Here is a 16,759-nt window from a genome sequence, read left to right on the forward strand (position 1 = left end):
CAGGGTACCTCATGTGGATGTATAGGGAGACTTCTTATATTTCATATGAGGGGATTGAGAACCACACGAAGTGTACAAGATGTGAAGGCAAAGCAAATCATGACAGTGGTCCTGGCGTCAACACAATCAACAGGTGGGTCTGGTCTGGCCCTATCTTTTAATTATACACCGAGATAGGAAAGACAAGTAACGTGGTCCAACTTACTATAAATATAAATACTGCGATTTTCTTCAATGAAAATGAAAGTATACCAATGCTGTCCCCCAATTTTATTACTTCAATATATATTCTGTACAATCTATATACTCCAATTTTTATTACTTTAATATATATGGGCTGACACAACAGTGAAAAAGGGGGTCAAATTCTTCCTTTTTTCCCCAAGTGCACCCAAGTTCGATCCAAGTAGAAGACAATCTTGAGGCAATTCAATATAATACTCCCCTCATCCCCCTCCCTATCGAATGACAAAAAAAAAATATAGTCCCTTTCTATTGAGACACCCTTTAAGGCCCCCTACGAATATTTTTTAAACGATACAAATCATTTATTTTTTAAGTCTACATTTATAGATCATCCTTGCAGAAAATTGGACAAATCAAAAATCGTTTCGACATCCAATTGTGTCTTACAAAATTAATAAACTCGGTGCTTTAAGAAAGTACTAAAATTTCAATAATTCAATTTAGTGGTCTATGATATTGGATTCAAGTGCTTTTTGTAGAGATGATCTTGGAATATAATCTATAAAATAGACAGTTTTGATTCATAAAATACAATACGGAGTGGGCTTTACAAAGACGTCCCTCAATGGAAGCTATGGATATAATATATTATGTACAGTCATAGTCTCTTTATTAAGTCCAATTAATACAAATTAGATTTGGGCAAGTTGTTCTAACTAATTGGGCCCAAATCAAAAGTCTCATTATTTTAATCACATTTTTTTTGGGCATGATAAACCATCTACTTCCAGTGTCTTGGGTAGGGATGAGCCAACCTATTAGGTGTACCGTGTACGAATTTAATGCTTGCGGCAGCAGCGGCGGCTGTGTATAGCCATGTAGTTTCCATTGTCCATCCCTAATCTTGGGTTCGACTTAAGGTATGCGCGTGTGAGATGTTTAAGCTTCTTCAACAATTGTTAATCATTAACCATTGTTAATAATATTTTTTTTTCACTAAATATTACTAGAATTTTATATTAAAGGCCTGCTTGGTTGGTACTTTTATTTTCTTCTATACTTTCAAATTGTTTTTTAATTAAAGAAAAAAGAGGGAATATGAGAGATGATAAACAAAACCCAAAAAAAGAGAAAAAGAATCATACACGAATATAAACTAAAAAAAAAAGAAAACTAAAATTGTTTTTATATTTTAGCTTTTAATTTTTTATTGTATATATTTTCTCCTCTCACCTTCACAACTATCATCTGCATTTTCTCATTCCCTTTCTTTGTCATCTTTAGATAACAGAAAAACAAACCAATTTGAGTGGTGAAAAAGGCTAGCATCAGAACATCCCATGCCAGTTTATGGCATATATAATAACAGAAATTAGACAAGATGCAGCAATCTAATAAACAAAATCAGCTTTCGCTAAATTATAGATGAAAGAGATTACAATAAATTTCATTAGATAGCAGGGCTCAGACAGTTGTCCAAACCAAACCCTATTTCATCACCAACCAATAAAAAATACACCAAAAAAATTATAATAAAGACTGGAGAGGAAGTTCCATATGACCAAAGGGAAGAAGTACACACGACCCCAAGGTCATTGGCAGTACTGCACCCAGCAGATCATATTTACAAGATGAATGAGAAAGAAGCCAAGCTCAAAAGCTAAAAATATTACTGAGCGTTGAAAAATAAAGATCGCCAAAATGCTAATACAAAGTTATAAATTAATGAATTGCCCATCAAATATCTAATCCCAGTAAAAAAAATTACACTTTCATAGAGCAGATCACTTCAGAAATCTCTCTAATCCAGGGAGTTCAATTCTCTTCATCAAATGGTTATAACTCTATATAGTATCCTAGGTCCCTCTTTTTGTCATTTGTCACTATGTTACAATCCTCTAAGCACCCCCTCTATATAGGTCGGTACCGTCACTCTTTCTGAATTTCCCCCATTTTCATTCACAACGGAAACTCTCAATCCGAAATAAAGAATGCTGAAGACTAAAAGAATGACATTTTGGGGTTACAGTCCTAGGACTGATTTGAAAAATTCACTCACCACGATAAAAGGGCTTCCAAAGATGCATCTCAACTCTAATGTCACACTTCTATTACTCTTCTGTAGAAAAGAACATAAGCAGCTGAAGACTTTATCTTATCCTGGCTGATAGGGTTAACATGGCTATCATCAAAGTCATACCACCGATCAGCCCCATGCTACACCAGGAAAAAAAATACAGTTGAACTTCAGTGTGAAGCAACATAAGTTAACCTATGCATCAAATCATACCAAATTACAAGAAAAGGGAAAATAAGCCTCTAATTTTACAGATATTAGATTAACTTGATCAAGTTCTCTTGTATGACTTGCAGTGCCTTGATGGTATGAGGACAACTTTAGTAATTTATCACTAAGTATGAGAGACATTAAATGAACCCCAAAGTGAACTTTTGCAACAAAGTGCAAAGCCTCTCAGGTTAGACATGGAAGAGATTGTCTATTAAAAAAAAAAAGACATGGAAGAGATTTAAAAACAAAAAGGAATAACTAAGTAACTATAATTAATTCAATTTCTTCCAGCATCCGGTCAAATCTTGATGCTACCAGATTAAGTAGCAAAGTTATAAGAATCTATGCCTCAGCTGTAATGTCTAGTTACCAACCATATCGTGTAGAAATTATTATTGCATGTTTTCATATGATGTATAAAACACATGGAGATTCCAATGCAATACTCTTCGAGAAAGGGGAGATGATAGAGGTTACAAAGGTTTGAACCGAAATGTATTAGCTCTGAGTCCATAATGTTTGAAATGCGAACATATTATATAATTAAAAAAAAGTGAACAGAAAGTTGATGAAATTCTTCATCCAGATATAGGAAAAAAGGCAAAAACTAAATGAAAGAAACATTGAGCAAGAAGCACCACTTACGTGGACAAATGCAGTATAATGACCACCCCCCATGCTTCCATAGTGATTACTAACTGCATAGAGCATGTAACGATTACATAACTGGTCGCTCCTGTAGGCAATGTATGTTGACAAATCAAGATTATCATCAGGGAAGTCAACATATGTCTCTAGCTTGTTCTTAAAACATCGGCTATATGAGAACCGCTTCAAATGAATCACCAAGATCTCTGGCAGTCTCCAAAGATCCAACTTCTTACTGGCTTGACAATGTTTTTTGCAGCCAGGGCAATACCTAAAATAGCAATAATGGTAGCAAACATTATAAATACCTTCTCACAAAGTAATAAAAGGTTGAGACATTGTACTAAACTCTAAATACCTTGTCTTAATTTATACCACGAGAATATAACATTATCACCTTTTGTGTGTTAGTCCTAAGTATTCAAAACTAAGCAATAAAAACGAGTAATACTTGACAGACCAATATTTTGAGCATTACAAGATCATTTACCAAAAGTGGATGGGGATGCTGTTTAGATGAGGGTGTTGGGATAATATAGTCAGATAGTGAGAGGTAAATTGATAAAATAAATAAAAATTAATGATTTAACAGATATTACAGAAGAAAAATATTTTATTATGTAATTTGTTCTAACGAAAGCAATCCAGCACAAGTGAGACGTTATAAGTTTGGAGCTAATGTCAATGGCATCACAAGAAACCTGCAATTCTGTATTTTGCATAAGCAATAAAATAAAGACGCAACCAGTAGAGCTTTAATATCCTAATCCAAACAGAGAAATCTATAGATGACTGGAAAAAGATTTCAATCCAAAATTGATGTCAAAAGTACTGCAATGAGTAAATGAAATAACTACAATTTCACATAACCTACCTAACTGTCCTTGACTCTACGAAATAAACCAAGTGAACAAACCATTACATTCAGTGATCAAGACATTTCAGCTCTTCCAAATCATAGGTGTATGCAACACAAAATACTTTCAAAGCTAAATTTAAAAGGCTCAAGATGCACCCACTCACCACATGTCTTCTGGTCCAAGAGGCTCCTCCTTCAAGAAAGCTTCAAGGCACTTATACAGAGAAACAGACTCCTGAGGCTTTTTCGCAAAAAGGCTAGACTTGAAAACCTCTGCCAATGAGCTAAGAAGGCGAGTATCATACTCTGCAATGTACTTTTTTGGCCAACATACAAGCACATTTAATTGCTTGGACTCTTCTTTCTCTACTATCTCATTCATTACTATCTTTCTATCCTTGGAAGTTCCCTTTTCATCTGTTATGTAAAACTGAAAACCAAAATCCAAAGGTGAGTCAGCCCCATTTCCATAGCAGGGGTTCACACCCCCACCAAAAACAGGAGGTATTCCACTGACTTCTTCAAGAGTGGTGCTCTCTGAACTATCAAGACATTCTTGGGAATCGTTTCTAGGTGTTTGAAATGGCTTAAGTAATTTCAAGTACAAATTGCAGATATCTGATCCATTAGCAGAATTACCAAGTCTTGATACAAGAGGAATTCCAAAGCTTGATGTCATTTTTCCATGCATGTACTGCCTGACAATATAGAACAAATAAGAGGGTTAAGAGTGGGCATGTACTGCCTGTCAGAATCAGCAAATTGTACACAGGACCCAGTATGTCAATGAAGAACTAACTTATCAGAGAGCATATTCCTTAGTCTTGAAAATTACGACTACTAGGAGATCAAAATGCTAGGTGTAAATTATAAAAAGGGAGATTCACTATTATACCCAATATAGGAGCCTAAATTATAAAAAAAACCCTATATGAAATGGACTTTAGAAACATACCCAAAGCCCATTTACAACATAACAAAAAGACTTTTAACTTCTTTTAAATTACAAAACTGCCATTGATTTCTTAAAACAAACCCAACCCCAAAACCTCATAAAAAAAAGCCCAAAACACTCAATAGGACATCAAAGTAATTTAATAATCACAATTAAATTCAATAGGGCCAACTGTCATTTTTTGGGTTTTTTTTGGGTTTGTTTATAGAAATTAAATGGTGTAGGGTTTATCTATAATATTAGTGCTAAGAATGGGTACATGACTAAATATCTCTTATAAAAAATACCCATATTGCATTTTCTTAAAGACAAAAGTCTGTTTTTTCTGACCGGGAAAAAGAATTCATATAAGAATTACAATCAACCAGTCACTATATTCTCTGCTATTCCCAGATTGGACACTCTTTTATGGACATTCAGCTTCAACATACACATGGCCACACGTTTAAATGCATCTCCAAAAGTACAAGAAACTATCATTTTTAGTTAATAATGAACTTTCACTTTCAGTTAATGAAAAAAGGTTGTATATAATAAACACCTTCACACGGAAAAAATAAAAAATTAAGGAAAACATTATAGTATTTAGTGACTTATTTCAACAAGATCAAAGTAAAATTAGTTTTGTTGGTGGAAACTAGCTGGTAGGGCTGTTCAGCTGAGGAAACTGCAACCTTATCTGATCCAATGTTTTTCCTGGGTTTCCTTTGATTCAATCTTGAGGAACCAGATGAGGTTGCTTCAGCCTTGGGTTTGGATTTTCATAACCACTAGAAACGAATCCAAACAACTAAACATATTTTACGTAATATTGATATACCAGGAGGCTACAGTCTTTTGGCTGTTGTTTTCAACTATCAAAAGCCTGTAACATTTTACCAAAAGGACAAAGCTAATCAAGCTCTAATCTCTCCAGCAGCCTCTTTTGAATATCCTCTCCAACTTATCTGCCACCTCAATTCTATTCCAATGCCATTTTCAAGAACCAAAGTGGCATCACCCACTCTCATGGTCACAGACTCCCAACCCCCTCTCAATTTAACCTCTATTATCCTTCCTCTTTCATCTCCACTAAGCCCCCAACTCACAAGTACTCTTTCTGATCTGTTCTAAACTACTGCTACCATACAGATCTCAGAATGGGTGAGTTCAGTTTTCATGTGTGCATGGCATTGGGCCACAGACCTTGTAACCTAAGGAGCTCAATCCATTAGAATCTGAGCATCCAACCCAAAACCAAATGGCAATGGGTGGAGAGGCCGAAGATCATTTAACCCACTAAGGCAAGGCTTCTATTTCTAATGTGGGACAATACTCTCAAAACGCCCCCTCACATGTCACTCCCATAAGTGTGACAGGGGACCACAAGTTAGGCCCAACGTAGATAACCTGGCTCTGATACCATATTAGAATGCATGCATCCAATCCAAAACCAATTAGCAATGGGTGGAGATTGGAGAGGCACAAGATCATTTCAACCACTAGGGCAGGGCTTCTACTTCCAATATAGGATAATACTCTCAACACAGTTTGAGTTGTACAACAAAACAAAACCAACCCATGAACAACCGTACTGGCTACATCCAAACAAAACCCAAATTCAGGTCTCCTAAGTCAACAAAAATATGAGATCACAAGAAAAGACTGAACCAGCTTCAGATTGTCATAGCACACCAGTAGATGTCAATCTCATTGCATATATCAAGAAAACTCTGTTGTTTTGATAACCTTACCTGATATTACATTTGTTTTCGTATCCAAAAGAAAATCTTAAAAGTTGAATCACCTTGTGAGACCAATAATTCTAGCCTCATTGGCATAAAGTAAACCGCCACATACACATCTCAACAAAAGTCTTTCATAGAACTAAACTGTTTTCAGTAACACCCTTTTCTTTCACAATAAAAGTAAGGAGCACCCACTACAGTAAAAACCATTCACATCCATGCAATGAATGTAGTGTGGTTGACAAATACCTTGAAGTTGCTTTAACATAACAAATATTGTGATTCTAAAAGAAATCATGTGTGTTACGTGTGCACGCATGAGCTTAATAGGCAACTAAGATTCACTTACTTTTTGGTCTGAACTAATTTTCACTTCATAACTATTCAGAATATAAAACATTGCTACTGAGATTTTCAATTTAAATTTATTTACAAAGGTTACACCCATTTCCATTGAGCTAATGTATTCTACATATAAAAAAATAAAAAAGAATACAACTCCTACATAGTGTCCCTTCTTACACCCTAACTATGTGCAACTTGCATACACAAATTACAATCAAATAAGAATAGAAATTGCCCACTATCAATAGATTGGAAAAAGAAGATAATACTTACTCCTCCATCAGCTGATGCATGAACACGACCAAAGGGACTTGCTCAACATCTTTTATAAACCGATAAGCAACTAGCTGGTCTTGATCTCTAATTAAAGATAATGAATCAGATGGTTCCTCAAGATAACGTAAAATGCAATTGTTGTATATCTGCACAGAACTATATATCTTCAGAGATCAACCAGATAGGAACACAAAGACACACATGTATATATGTGTGTGTATGTGTGTGTATGTGTGTGTGTGTGTGTAATACACATATCATCCAATAGCACTGGCATGCAAGGAACTCATATCAGATACTCTAGCACTGAAAAATACCTCAGCCACCAAAAAGGTTTCATTAACCCCCAATGAACATGCAACACTTAAACCCTGGATGAGATCTTCAAATTTTCCATGCTTGGGCACAGTAATGGTATATTGAGATGGCTGAGAATTTCCATCAGTATTGACAACTGTTAACGTCATTGTCCGCATCATTGTTGAAGGTAAAGGTAGCGAGAGGTACATAAATGGATCAAATGTAACAGACACCTTTTTGCAAACAGGACAAACTAATGTTGATTTATATTGACCCTGCAATGTATAAAAATAAAAAGGGTTGATGCATTTGGTCAATAGGGCTGATAAACTTATCTTTTAAAATAAGAAAAATTCACCTTATATTAAACTCTCAAAAAGGAAGAAAAAAACGGAGTGGGGATCCAATTCGATGAGCTATTTTCTGATCTGGGTAATATTTTGGTAATAAAACCTTGATTAAGCACTCTAGACCCTGTAGGTTCATCAAGTGCATCTCAAAAGTAATTAATGCACATTGCTTTCCATATTTTAGTACAGCAAGTAAAGTATCGAACCAATAGGCAAATCTAAGGAAGATGCTCACTTGGCACACATCAACAATGATAGAGTCATTGCGGGCTAAATGATTTCGCCAATACTCATCAGCTACCTCCCTATCTGATCGACCATCACCATCCTTAACTTCTACATAAGGCTTGCATTTAACACGATTAAGATCTTCATGAAGTCCATCCAACAAAAAAGCCAGGAGCTCCTATGACAATAATATAGTATGATACATGAACATCCCAACCCTTAAAAACCTTGAACCCAAAAGAGAGAAATTCCAGAAAGAAGTTCACTAACTTGGGAATCATGTTGATTAAAGCCATTAAACTGCGGAGCAAATCGAGAAAGTTTTGACTTAAACGTCCGGGGAGCCACTGGAGTTGCTCCAGGAGCCCATAACTTCCTTAACAGATCTCCAAATGCTAAAGCAATCTCCCCCTGACAGAGAAGGGCATAAAATTAAATAAATTAACAGACTGTAAACAGATGATAGACTCAGTAATATGTTCTTCATTCATACCAAGTAATGTATTAAGAAATAAGTTTATGAACAGTGCAAAAAAGGATGACATACATCCATGCCCAACGGATTGTCCGGATTTATTTCTCTACCATAATCTCCAAGAAAGTAGTCAACAAGCTTTGGGGTGTGGGCTAAGCACTGGATGGAACTATTCATGAAACAAGTATTTCCAAGGTTCTGTAATCCAGTCAATCCTAAGGAACCAGCTTCATAAGAGCTTCCCCAAAATGAACGAATGAAATTAGAATTTGTGATTCCACCAGAACCATTCATCATAACTGAGGCACCACAACAGGAATTTGCGATGGTAGAATGTTGTGCAGCCCTCTCATCTTTTTTCCCTTCCCTGCACTTAAAGGAATCTGACAACCCATATACTTGCAACTCCAGTGGGATCTGCACAAAATCATACAAAAACTTACAACTATTAGAGCTTGTGAATCAAAATGACATAAATCACAAAAATGGCAGCCAATAATTCAGAATTCAAGCCCAATAATTTACTTTCCATATAAGACCAATATGAATACATCCAGCGGACAATTTAGCAACTTGAAATTGGCATTAACTCTAAACAAGATACAGCGGTGCCACTAACATCCCTAATAGAAAGAAAGCATCAATTATATACGGCCAACCTAACAAGTCAGTATATGTGTTCCATAAGACTAAATTGAAGCCCAGGAAAAATGTGCAAGAACTTGGCAATAGCATTAGACTTTTTCTGACCCGAAATACCATGGCTTTTGACTCATACAATTTTGAAGAGTTACGACATTAAGGCAGTTGAAGAGAACAGTCTACCAAACCACTGGTACAAATATCAGGTCAATAAATCGACAAGATGAAAGATATATTTATATATATACACACATATATGCATACTCGTAAGAAAGAAAAGTCATATGCCACCTAGTGGACAGGAACAACACTAAGACTTGCCACAGAGAAGCTCTAATTAGTATCGTTTTAAAACCAATATACCCATTCAAGCTGGCATTTAAGGGCATTTATCAACGCATCCCACATAAACATAAGGGAATTAAACATATTTAGGCTGTCCCATTCCAGAAATGAAGCACAATGGACATGCCTCAAACACATGAACTGTGTATGAACCCAACCATTTGTGAGAAACTCAAAACTGGACTCAACAATTTGTGCTTCACTGTAAGGATTTAGTTCAGTCACTTTTCATGCAGATAAAGGGTTTATTGATTTTTGAAAGTATTTTATGCTAAGTTTTGGACATTATTTTGGTGCAATTTGTAGGACCCAAAGGGAAATTATAGGGAGAGATAGAGAGAGAAAAAGGGAGGCGAGAAGAAGACCAAGAGAGAGGCCAAATCATGGTGATCTCTCAATTTATTCATGGGCCTAGTAGTGGAAAGAGGTTCGAATATAGAAGGAAACTAAAATCAAATCAAATGATGACATAATTAAAATTCCTAAAATAATGGCAACCAAATCAAATATTAGGCCCATGAATAAATTGAGAGATCACCATGATTTGGCCTCCCTCTTGGTCTTCTTCTCGCCTCCCTTTTTTTCTCTCTATCTCTCCCTATAATTTCCCTTCGGGTCCTACATCAAAGACTCTAACAAGCTCCAAATTCCATACAAGAAGATGTTGAGGCATTAAAGTTCAATTTAACTTATTACCATTAAAACCATATATAAGCAAGAAAAAAAAAACATTTCATTTGTTTAATCAAACCTAGCTGGAGCTGATCTTGAGCACATATAGATTTTTCAACCCAATCTAAAGCATGATTTTTTAGCTCATCATACAAGAGTTTACCAAGCTATCAAGCCAAAGTTCAACTTCAACCAGTTCGTTTACAGCTGCAATGTTTAATTTTGTACAAGCCTAATAGTCAACTTTAAATTGGACAAATATGAGGTACTTATAAAATGGCATTTAGACAGAACTGAAACACATTGAAGGCGTAAATCAGACCATTCAGTACCCTTCTACCATCCCTAACCATGAAAAGGCTTGCCTGACCTCATTTAATACAAGAACCAAAATAGTTAGGAGGCTTTAAATCAACCAGAAAATAAATAAAGCTAAGGGGGAAAAAAGAAACACACAGCAACTAAGGGTATTATGAGATACAGCAGTGGGTAGATCATGAGTATAGCTTACTTAATATCAGATGGAGGATAGCAAGAATAATAATCCAACTGAGAACACGAAACAAATTCTGGAGTCTGCAGAGTAGCAGAATAGTTGATGACAATGAATTAACAAGTGTCCATATCAACCTATCACTTACCCCATCTGACTGCCGTTGATAACTTGGAAACTTACTTTTCTCATTTGTAAAAAATAAGTTTGTCTGCCCAGAAAAGTCCCAGATGCGCAACTGGTGCAATAACAGAAGTTAAAAATCCAACCATTTTCTCCTAATAAAATAACATACTCAAGTAAAGAGCTTAATTACCATCTCAGACTCCACACTGAAGATTTTGCAGGCTCTCTTGAAGAACTCGACTGCATTATCCTAACAGAGAAATACAAAAATGAGAAAATAGAACATCATATTGACATAGGGAAGACAAAGAAATCCCGCAACAAGCAGAATCACCAGAACCAATTGACTATGGGTGGAGTGGCCAAGGACATTATATACTACTATGCAAGGCTTTGCATTCCCAATGTGGGATTCTCTCAACACGCCCCCTCACATGTGCTGTGACTTAGGCCAAGCACATGGGCAACTTCTATTGGGTGACGTGAGGAGCACAAGCAGCCATTGGGCCTGACATGTACATAGCATGCTCTGATTCCACAAAAGAAATAAAGCATCCAACTCAAAAACAATTGGCAATGGGTGGAGAGGCTCATGACATTATATACTACTATGCACAGCTTTAAGCGATTCTGATAAGGTGTAGGTTTTTCATCAAAAGAGCAAAAAGAAAAAGTGCACTCTGACGAACATGTCAATAAAACAAATAGTAACTGATCCATCCTTAACTTTTTAGTTCCATTTTAAGACTTAAGTATATTACTGGTGAATAACTGACCGGAACACATTGTTGGACAAATGTTTAAAAACATATGTCTGATCATAAGTTCAGCAATAAATCACTTACTAAATGTGTGATCATGAGCTCAGTCTCATTAAGCAAGTTCCACTAGGAATCTTGCAAAATTCAAACTGTATCTTTTAAATCAGCTTTTCCCTTTCTCTTATATTATCTTAATACCTCCATGGCACATTGTTTCCATCAATGATATGCAGAAATTAAGTTTCAAAATAAAACCCCTACCCCAAGTCACTGAAATGGAATTTAAGGGATTAAAAAAGAAAAAGGGCAAAAAGGGAAGTGCTATTGCCACCCACCAATTTAATCACCAATCTACCAACTTTTCTCACCCTCATTAAAAATATGAAAAACTACTACGCAGGATGCGTAGGACCTAAATTGATTAGTTTCCTAATTTATTTGTTAGTTTCCTAGGTTCTCTAGTTTTCCAAAATCTAGTAGGATTTCTTTTCCAGATTTATAAGATTTCTAAGTTTCCTATTTTATTTGGGTTAGGATTTCTGTTTTAGCAAGGGATTTTTATCCTATTATCTCTAGGTTTTAGTTCGCTATAAATACTCAATGTAGTTGTTTAAAATTCAGATTTGAATGTTGAGTAAACCTTTTCCTCGAACTCTACTGTTTCTGCCTTTTCTTTCGTCTTTATGATCTATAATTTCTTCATCTCTTATAATCTACTCTGTTCTATTGTTTAAGCGCTTAATCTAATACCGGCAGGCTGTACTACATTACTCAACCACCACTGCCGAATCCAGCCATTACCTTATATATAGGTAACCAAGTGCCAAAGAGAATTATAAAAACCTCCGATTACTGCCTTAGAAGGGCCCTATTTAAAGAAATCAAATTTCCAACCCCCAAACCCCATTTGACAGGAGGATGAGACACTACCTCCCATCTCACTAGATGATCTTTCTTCCCCTCACCATGATCACGCATGAGCTTCTTAATCCTTTTTGCAACCTCACTAAGTAAATCAAACAATTAGAAAATAGATAGTACTAAACAAAATGCACCAAGGTAAGTATCCTGCTCCTAGACAAAAGACAACTTTCCAACTTCTTTCAACCTTGTCAGCCATGGAGACCGTAGGATTGCTCTATGTTTCCCTCCCTAGAGAAAGCCCCCACACTTCATTGACCAACTACCACCAAGGTCTACTTATAAAGGCAATCCAAGAATAATCAAATGCCAAAAATAATCAGAATTCTACAATGGCAATCCCTAAATTCGGAATATAAGCAACTAAATAATTATTTAATCCGTAAGAAAGCGATAATATATCAAACCAGAGTTAACAAGTTCAAATATTCTGAACCTGTCTAAATAATTAAAAACTTACTTTGTCCAATACTTAATATACGTAAATTATGGGGCCAAATGCCCATATTTAGTGTATTTAGCCTCTCTTCTATCAGACCCGACAAGCCCAAACTTTGTGTGATTTTGTTAAATGAAAGAGCCCAAAGTGCAAAAGGGGATTGAGATAATAGTTGTCTGGAAAAGGTATGAAGCCAGGACCTCATCGTTAATGAACGGTAGTCATTTAATCAGTAAACTGAGTAGCATTTCAACAAAAATGAACACCAGTGGAGTTGTAAAGTTGTTCTCATTCGTCATATCAAAAAATAACACTTTTCACTAAAATGTTGAAAGGAAATAATAGGGAAAGAAAAAAAAGAGAGAGACAGAGGTACAAAGAGAAAGTGACGATCCCTCCAAAGTGGAAGGAAAAATTGATGATGATTCAAAATATTATCAAAGCTTGCACCATTAAGTATATACTTTTTTTAGTGACAACCATTAAATTTATGCTTCTTAAAATGTTTGCATCGGAATGCAATATAAATCCATTGCTTGAAATTTCAAATCTTAGCCTTCTGAACATTAAGAACGCAAGGCCAGAAGAGAACTAAAAATAAAAAAAACAGGAACAAGACATAAGCTACATATACTGACCTTTTTAGTAATCCTTACTCCCAATGAATATGTTTCTCGCGGAGCAGAAAGTCTGAGTTGTAGAGGATAGACATCGGTCATGTCATCTTCCGCAGCTGAAAAACATTTACCATCCTTCACTGCAGCCTTAGCATCACTATGCCTACATGTATACAACAATCATACCATGGATAAGAAACTTGGGAAACTATGAGTAACAAGTAAATAAGTTAAAAGTATTCCATGAGTTGCAATGGGAGGAAAATGCATCATCTTCAGCAAAGTGTCTAATTGAACATATTAATTACAAGAAATACTTTTAAACTATTATGACTGCCTGCACGTCTGAAAACATTAAGGGATTTTTTTTTCCTTTGAAATATGCAAAAGCCCATTATACATACCTCAGGTGGGCTCAAAAGGTTGCTCTTCTGAGTGTTAATGCAAGAACAAGCTTTAATTGTTCTCAAATTATTAACAGACGGGGCAGTATTCTCAAACTGCAGAATTTCAATGACGATATTGTTAAATGAATGAAATCACCGCAGTCTTGTCAAAGAATTATGAATCACTTGAATTTTCTTCTCTCTTAGAGGCTTAAGATCTGCAAAGGTTCTAGCATTGTTCAGGGAGTAGGACACAATCAAGCAACCCCGAGAAGGCAAATCCGAAATGGCTTAAGCACATCAAATTTTAGTGACTTGTGCAAGGTGAAATTTATACTATATAATGTTCCTAATTTAAAGGCTTTGAGAGGAATTACTTTACCCCAATCTTAATGTGAAAAATAAACTAGTGGCTCAGGCTCGATTTGCTCACAGGCTGCAGGTTTAAAGTAGAGATGGTGGAGCTCCCCAAAATTCATTGTAACTTAGTTTTTTCGACAGGAAAAATAAAATCAATGTGCCCTAGTTGTATATAATAAATGCTACTGTGTTAGACCAATTCAAAGCTCAACTAAAAGGAAAATGTAGGGAGCCAAAGTAATTACAAGTAATTGCTTGCGTAGTCAGTCCATTTTCACAACTTAAAAAGAATAAAACTATTAGTTGTACAATGCAACAAATATACATAGATATTAACTGACAGGCATCAGAGGCATGCACTCTGCCCTGGAATGTATCTAACTTCCCAAAATCATGACCATATGTATCAAAGAAGTCATAGAGACCCATGCAGATCATTGAGACTTTTAGAGCACAAGTGGAATCAAACGCACAATATCTCACATCAACACACCAATTAAAATCCAAAGAAGCAAAATATCTCACATCAAGGCACCAATTAAAATCCAAAGAAGCACAACATCTGATTCTAATCAATCAAATATTAGCAAGAAGCTTGGAATCCATCAGTCATTTAATCAAATAGTGGAAATGTAACTGCCCAATCTAGAAAGTAATGATGCAAAGGTGAATAACAAAACAGTTAGAAGCCTGCAAAAGGGTTGCATTCCTTGCAATATTCATGGACATAGAAACAACTCACTTCAATCCACTTCCATATAAAACAACAAAGCGTCATTTAAACGTGAGATACCATTACGGCCCTACAAAAGCATGTCAAACATAACGTATAATGTACAACAAAATTTCAAGTTCTAAAACAGTAGAAGGACCTAGAGCCAGCTATTCACATCATTAAACACCATATAAACCGCAAGTGGCAGCATCAAGCACTGATCACTCTTGGCACAAATTATATCAAATCCGAATTGTTTTTCAGTAGCACCTTTCTCTTTTTTCATTGAAAACACATTCAAAAGACCCCATATCATAAAAAATGGCCCAAATCGAATCAAAACCACTCACCATCTGAGTGCCTGAACCCACATTTCTGCGGGGACCAATGCATAGTCTCGGCCTGAGACACCCACTTCGCCATTTTCACCACTGTGCACAGTATCCTCCTCCCGCTTGAGATTAAATACAAGATCTGAGTTGAAAATGTTGTTGATAATCTTCATAGGTCCAGCATACGAGGAAGCTTGCGAGGTCACATACAAAATTCCTCTCTTCCCATCCGAATCGCCCAAAACTGAGTCTTGTGCATCTCTCCACCAACTGAAAACACAATTTACATATGAATATGCGATACATGAATTCAATCAAAACCCTATGATTCAGACACTCCCAAATCTAATACTTTGAAAAATAACAATACAAGAAGAAAGACTAAGAACCTTATTTCTAATTATATAGTTAAGAAGCCCACGTGACACTTCTCTCTAATTTCCTTTGCTCATTTCTAATTCCGGAAAATTCACAGAAACCAAAATGCATAGAAAATTTGATGAAGAAACTTCATTGTGGATTGGTGAAAGTTGTGCAGCTGTGGAAACTGAGAAAAATGAACCAAATCGAGAAGTGAATGAGTTAGACCTGTAGGGAATGAAGTAAATTTGCTGGCCGCTGTCTGAGTCGGAACGCTGACTGGAATCGGACAGATCTTCAGAGAGAGCAACAGCCTCCATTCTCTTCTTCGATTGTGTGTATATTATATATAAAGAATGAGAGAAAGAGCGGGTGAAGAAAGAGTGAGAAAATGGGTTCGGAAAATGCAGATCATCAGAGAGAGATTGAGAGTGAGTGAGATGGAGATGGCGAATTTGCAGAGAAACAAATGGAGCTTTTTCTGTGAAGAGGATTCAATAAGGAGGGAAAATATATATATTAATACGAGTTTTTAATATTTATTGGTGTTCTTACGTGGAAAATGAATATTGGAGTTTGAGCAGCTAAGAAACATATGCGGAGAGCGAAGCTCATGTAAGAATTAGAAGATCACAAGAGGACTGAATCTCCAATCCGAATATCCGATTATCAAAACGGGTCGAATGACACGACTCATGTAAGTCGTCTATTAATCTGAGTGGATTGAATTTTACTTTAGCTTAATTTATTGGCTAAATTATTGAAATGTCCCCTGTAACTCAATTTCAATCTTAGTTTTCCCCCTGAAACTCTAAGTGTCTCACTTTCCCCCCTGAAACTCCATATATTGTCTCACTTTGCCTATATTCCATCCAACCCTAACAGAAGTCGTCAAATCTTACCCCCCAAAAACAACATTTCCTTACAAATTCAGATACTCTTTGAATCTGC

General features: G+C 36.0%; 1 protein-coding gene across 2 annotated transcripts; it reads right to left on the minus strand.

The window, feature by feature from the left end:
* Positions 1-1,578: 1,578 nt before the first annotated feature.
* Positions 1,579-16,410, minus strand: UBP8 (ubiquitin-specific protease 8). 2 transcript variants are annotated; one of them, XM_021973092.2, is made up of 13 exons: positions 16,037-16,410; positions 15,467-15,718; positions 13,677-13,818; positions 11,108-11,167; positions 10,940-11,029; positions 8,712-9,056; positions 8,435-8,575; positions 8,172-8,342; positions 7,604-7,861; positions 7,284-7,432; positions 4,148-4,681; positions 3,122-3,395; positions 1,579-2,403 (listed from the first exon to the last, which is right to left on the minus strand). In XM_021973092.2, exons 1-13 carry the CDS (start codon positions 16,126-16,128, stop codon positions 2,287-2,289), a joined length of 2,625 nt encoding a protein of 874 aa, XP_021828784.1. In that variant the 5' UTR covers positions 16,129-16,410; the 3' UTR covers positions 1,579-2,286. The 2 variants fall into 2 exon arrangements, with proteins under 2 accessions (XP_021828784.1, XP_021828785.1); XM_021973093.2 differs by lacking the exon at positions 16,037-16,410 and adding an exon at positions 14,060-14,155 and having other exon boundaries at positions 15,467-15,607.
* Positions 16,411-16,759: the final 349 nt, after the last annotated feature.

Source organism: Prunus avium, chromosome 6, assembly GCF_965620075.1.
Source record: "Prunus avium chromosome 6, drPruAviu1.hap1.1, whole genome shotgun sequence".
NCBI lineage: Eukaryota > Viridiplantae > Streptophyta > Magnoliopsida > Rosales > Rosaceae > Prunus > Prunus avium.

What these genes read in the sequence shown, in the direction of transcription:
- UBP8 (XM_021973092.2), bottom strand. Translation starts at nt 16,128, where the DNA reads ATGGAGGCTGTTGCTCTCTCTGAAGATCTGTCCGATTCCAGTCAGCGT. An exon ending in ACAATCCGTTGGGCATGGAT is followed by an intron (nt 8,576 to 8,711) that starts GTATGTCATCCT and finishes CTTCTCTGTCAG; the next exon opens with GGGGAGATTGCTTTAGCATT. An exon ending in AAACCTTTTTGGTGGCTGAG is followed by an intron (nt 7,433 to 7,603) that starts GTATTTTTCAGT and finishes AGTTCTGTGCAG; the next exon opens with ATATACAACAATTGCATTTT.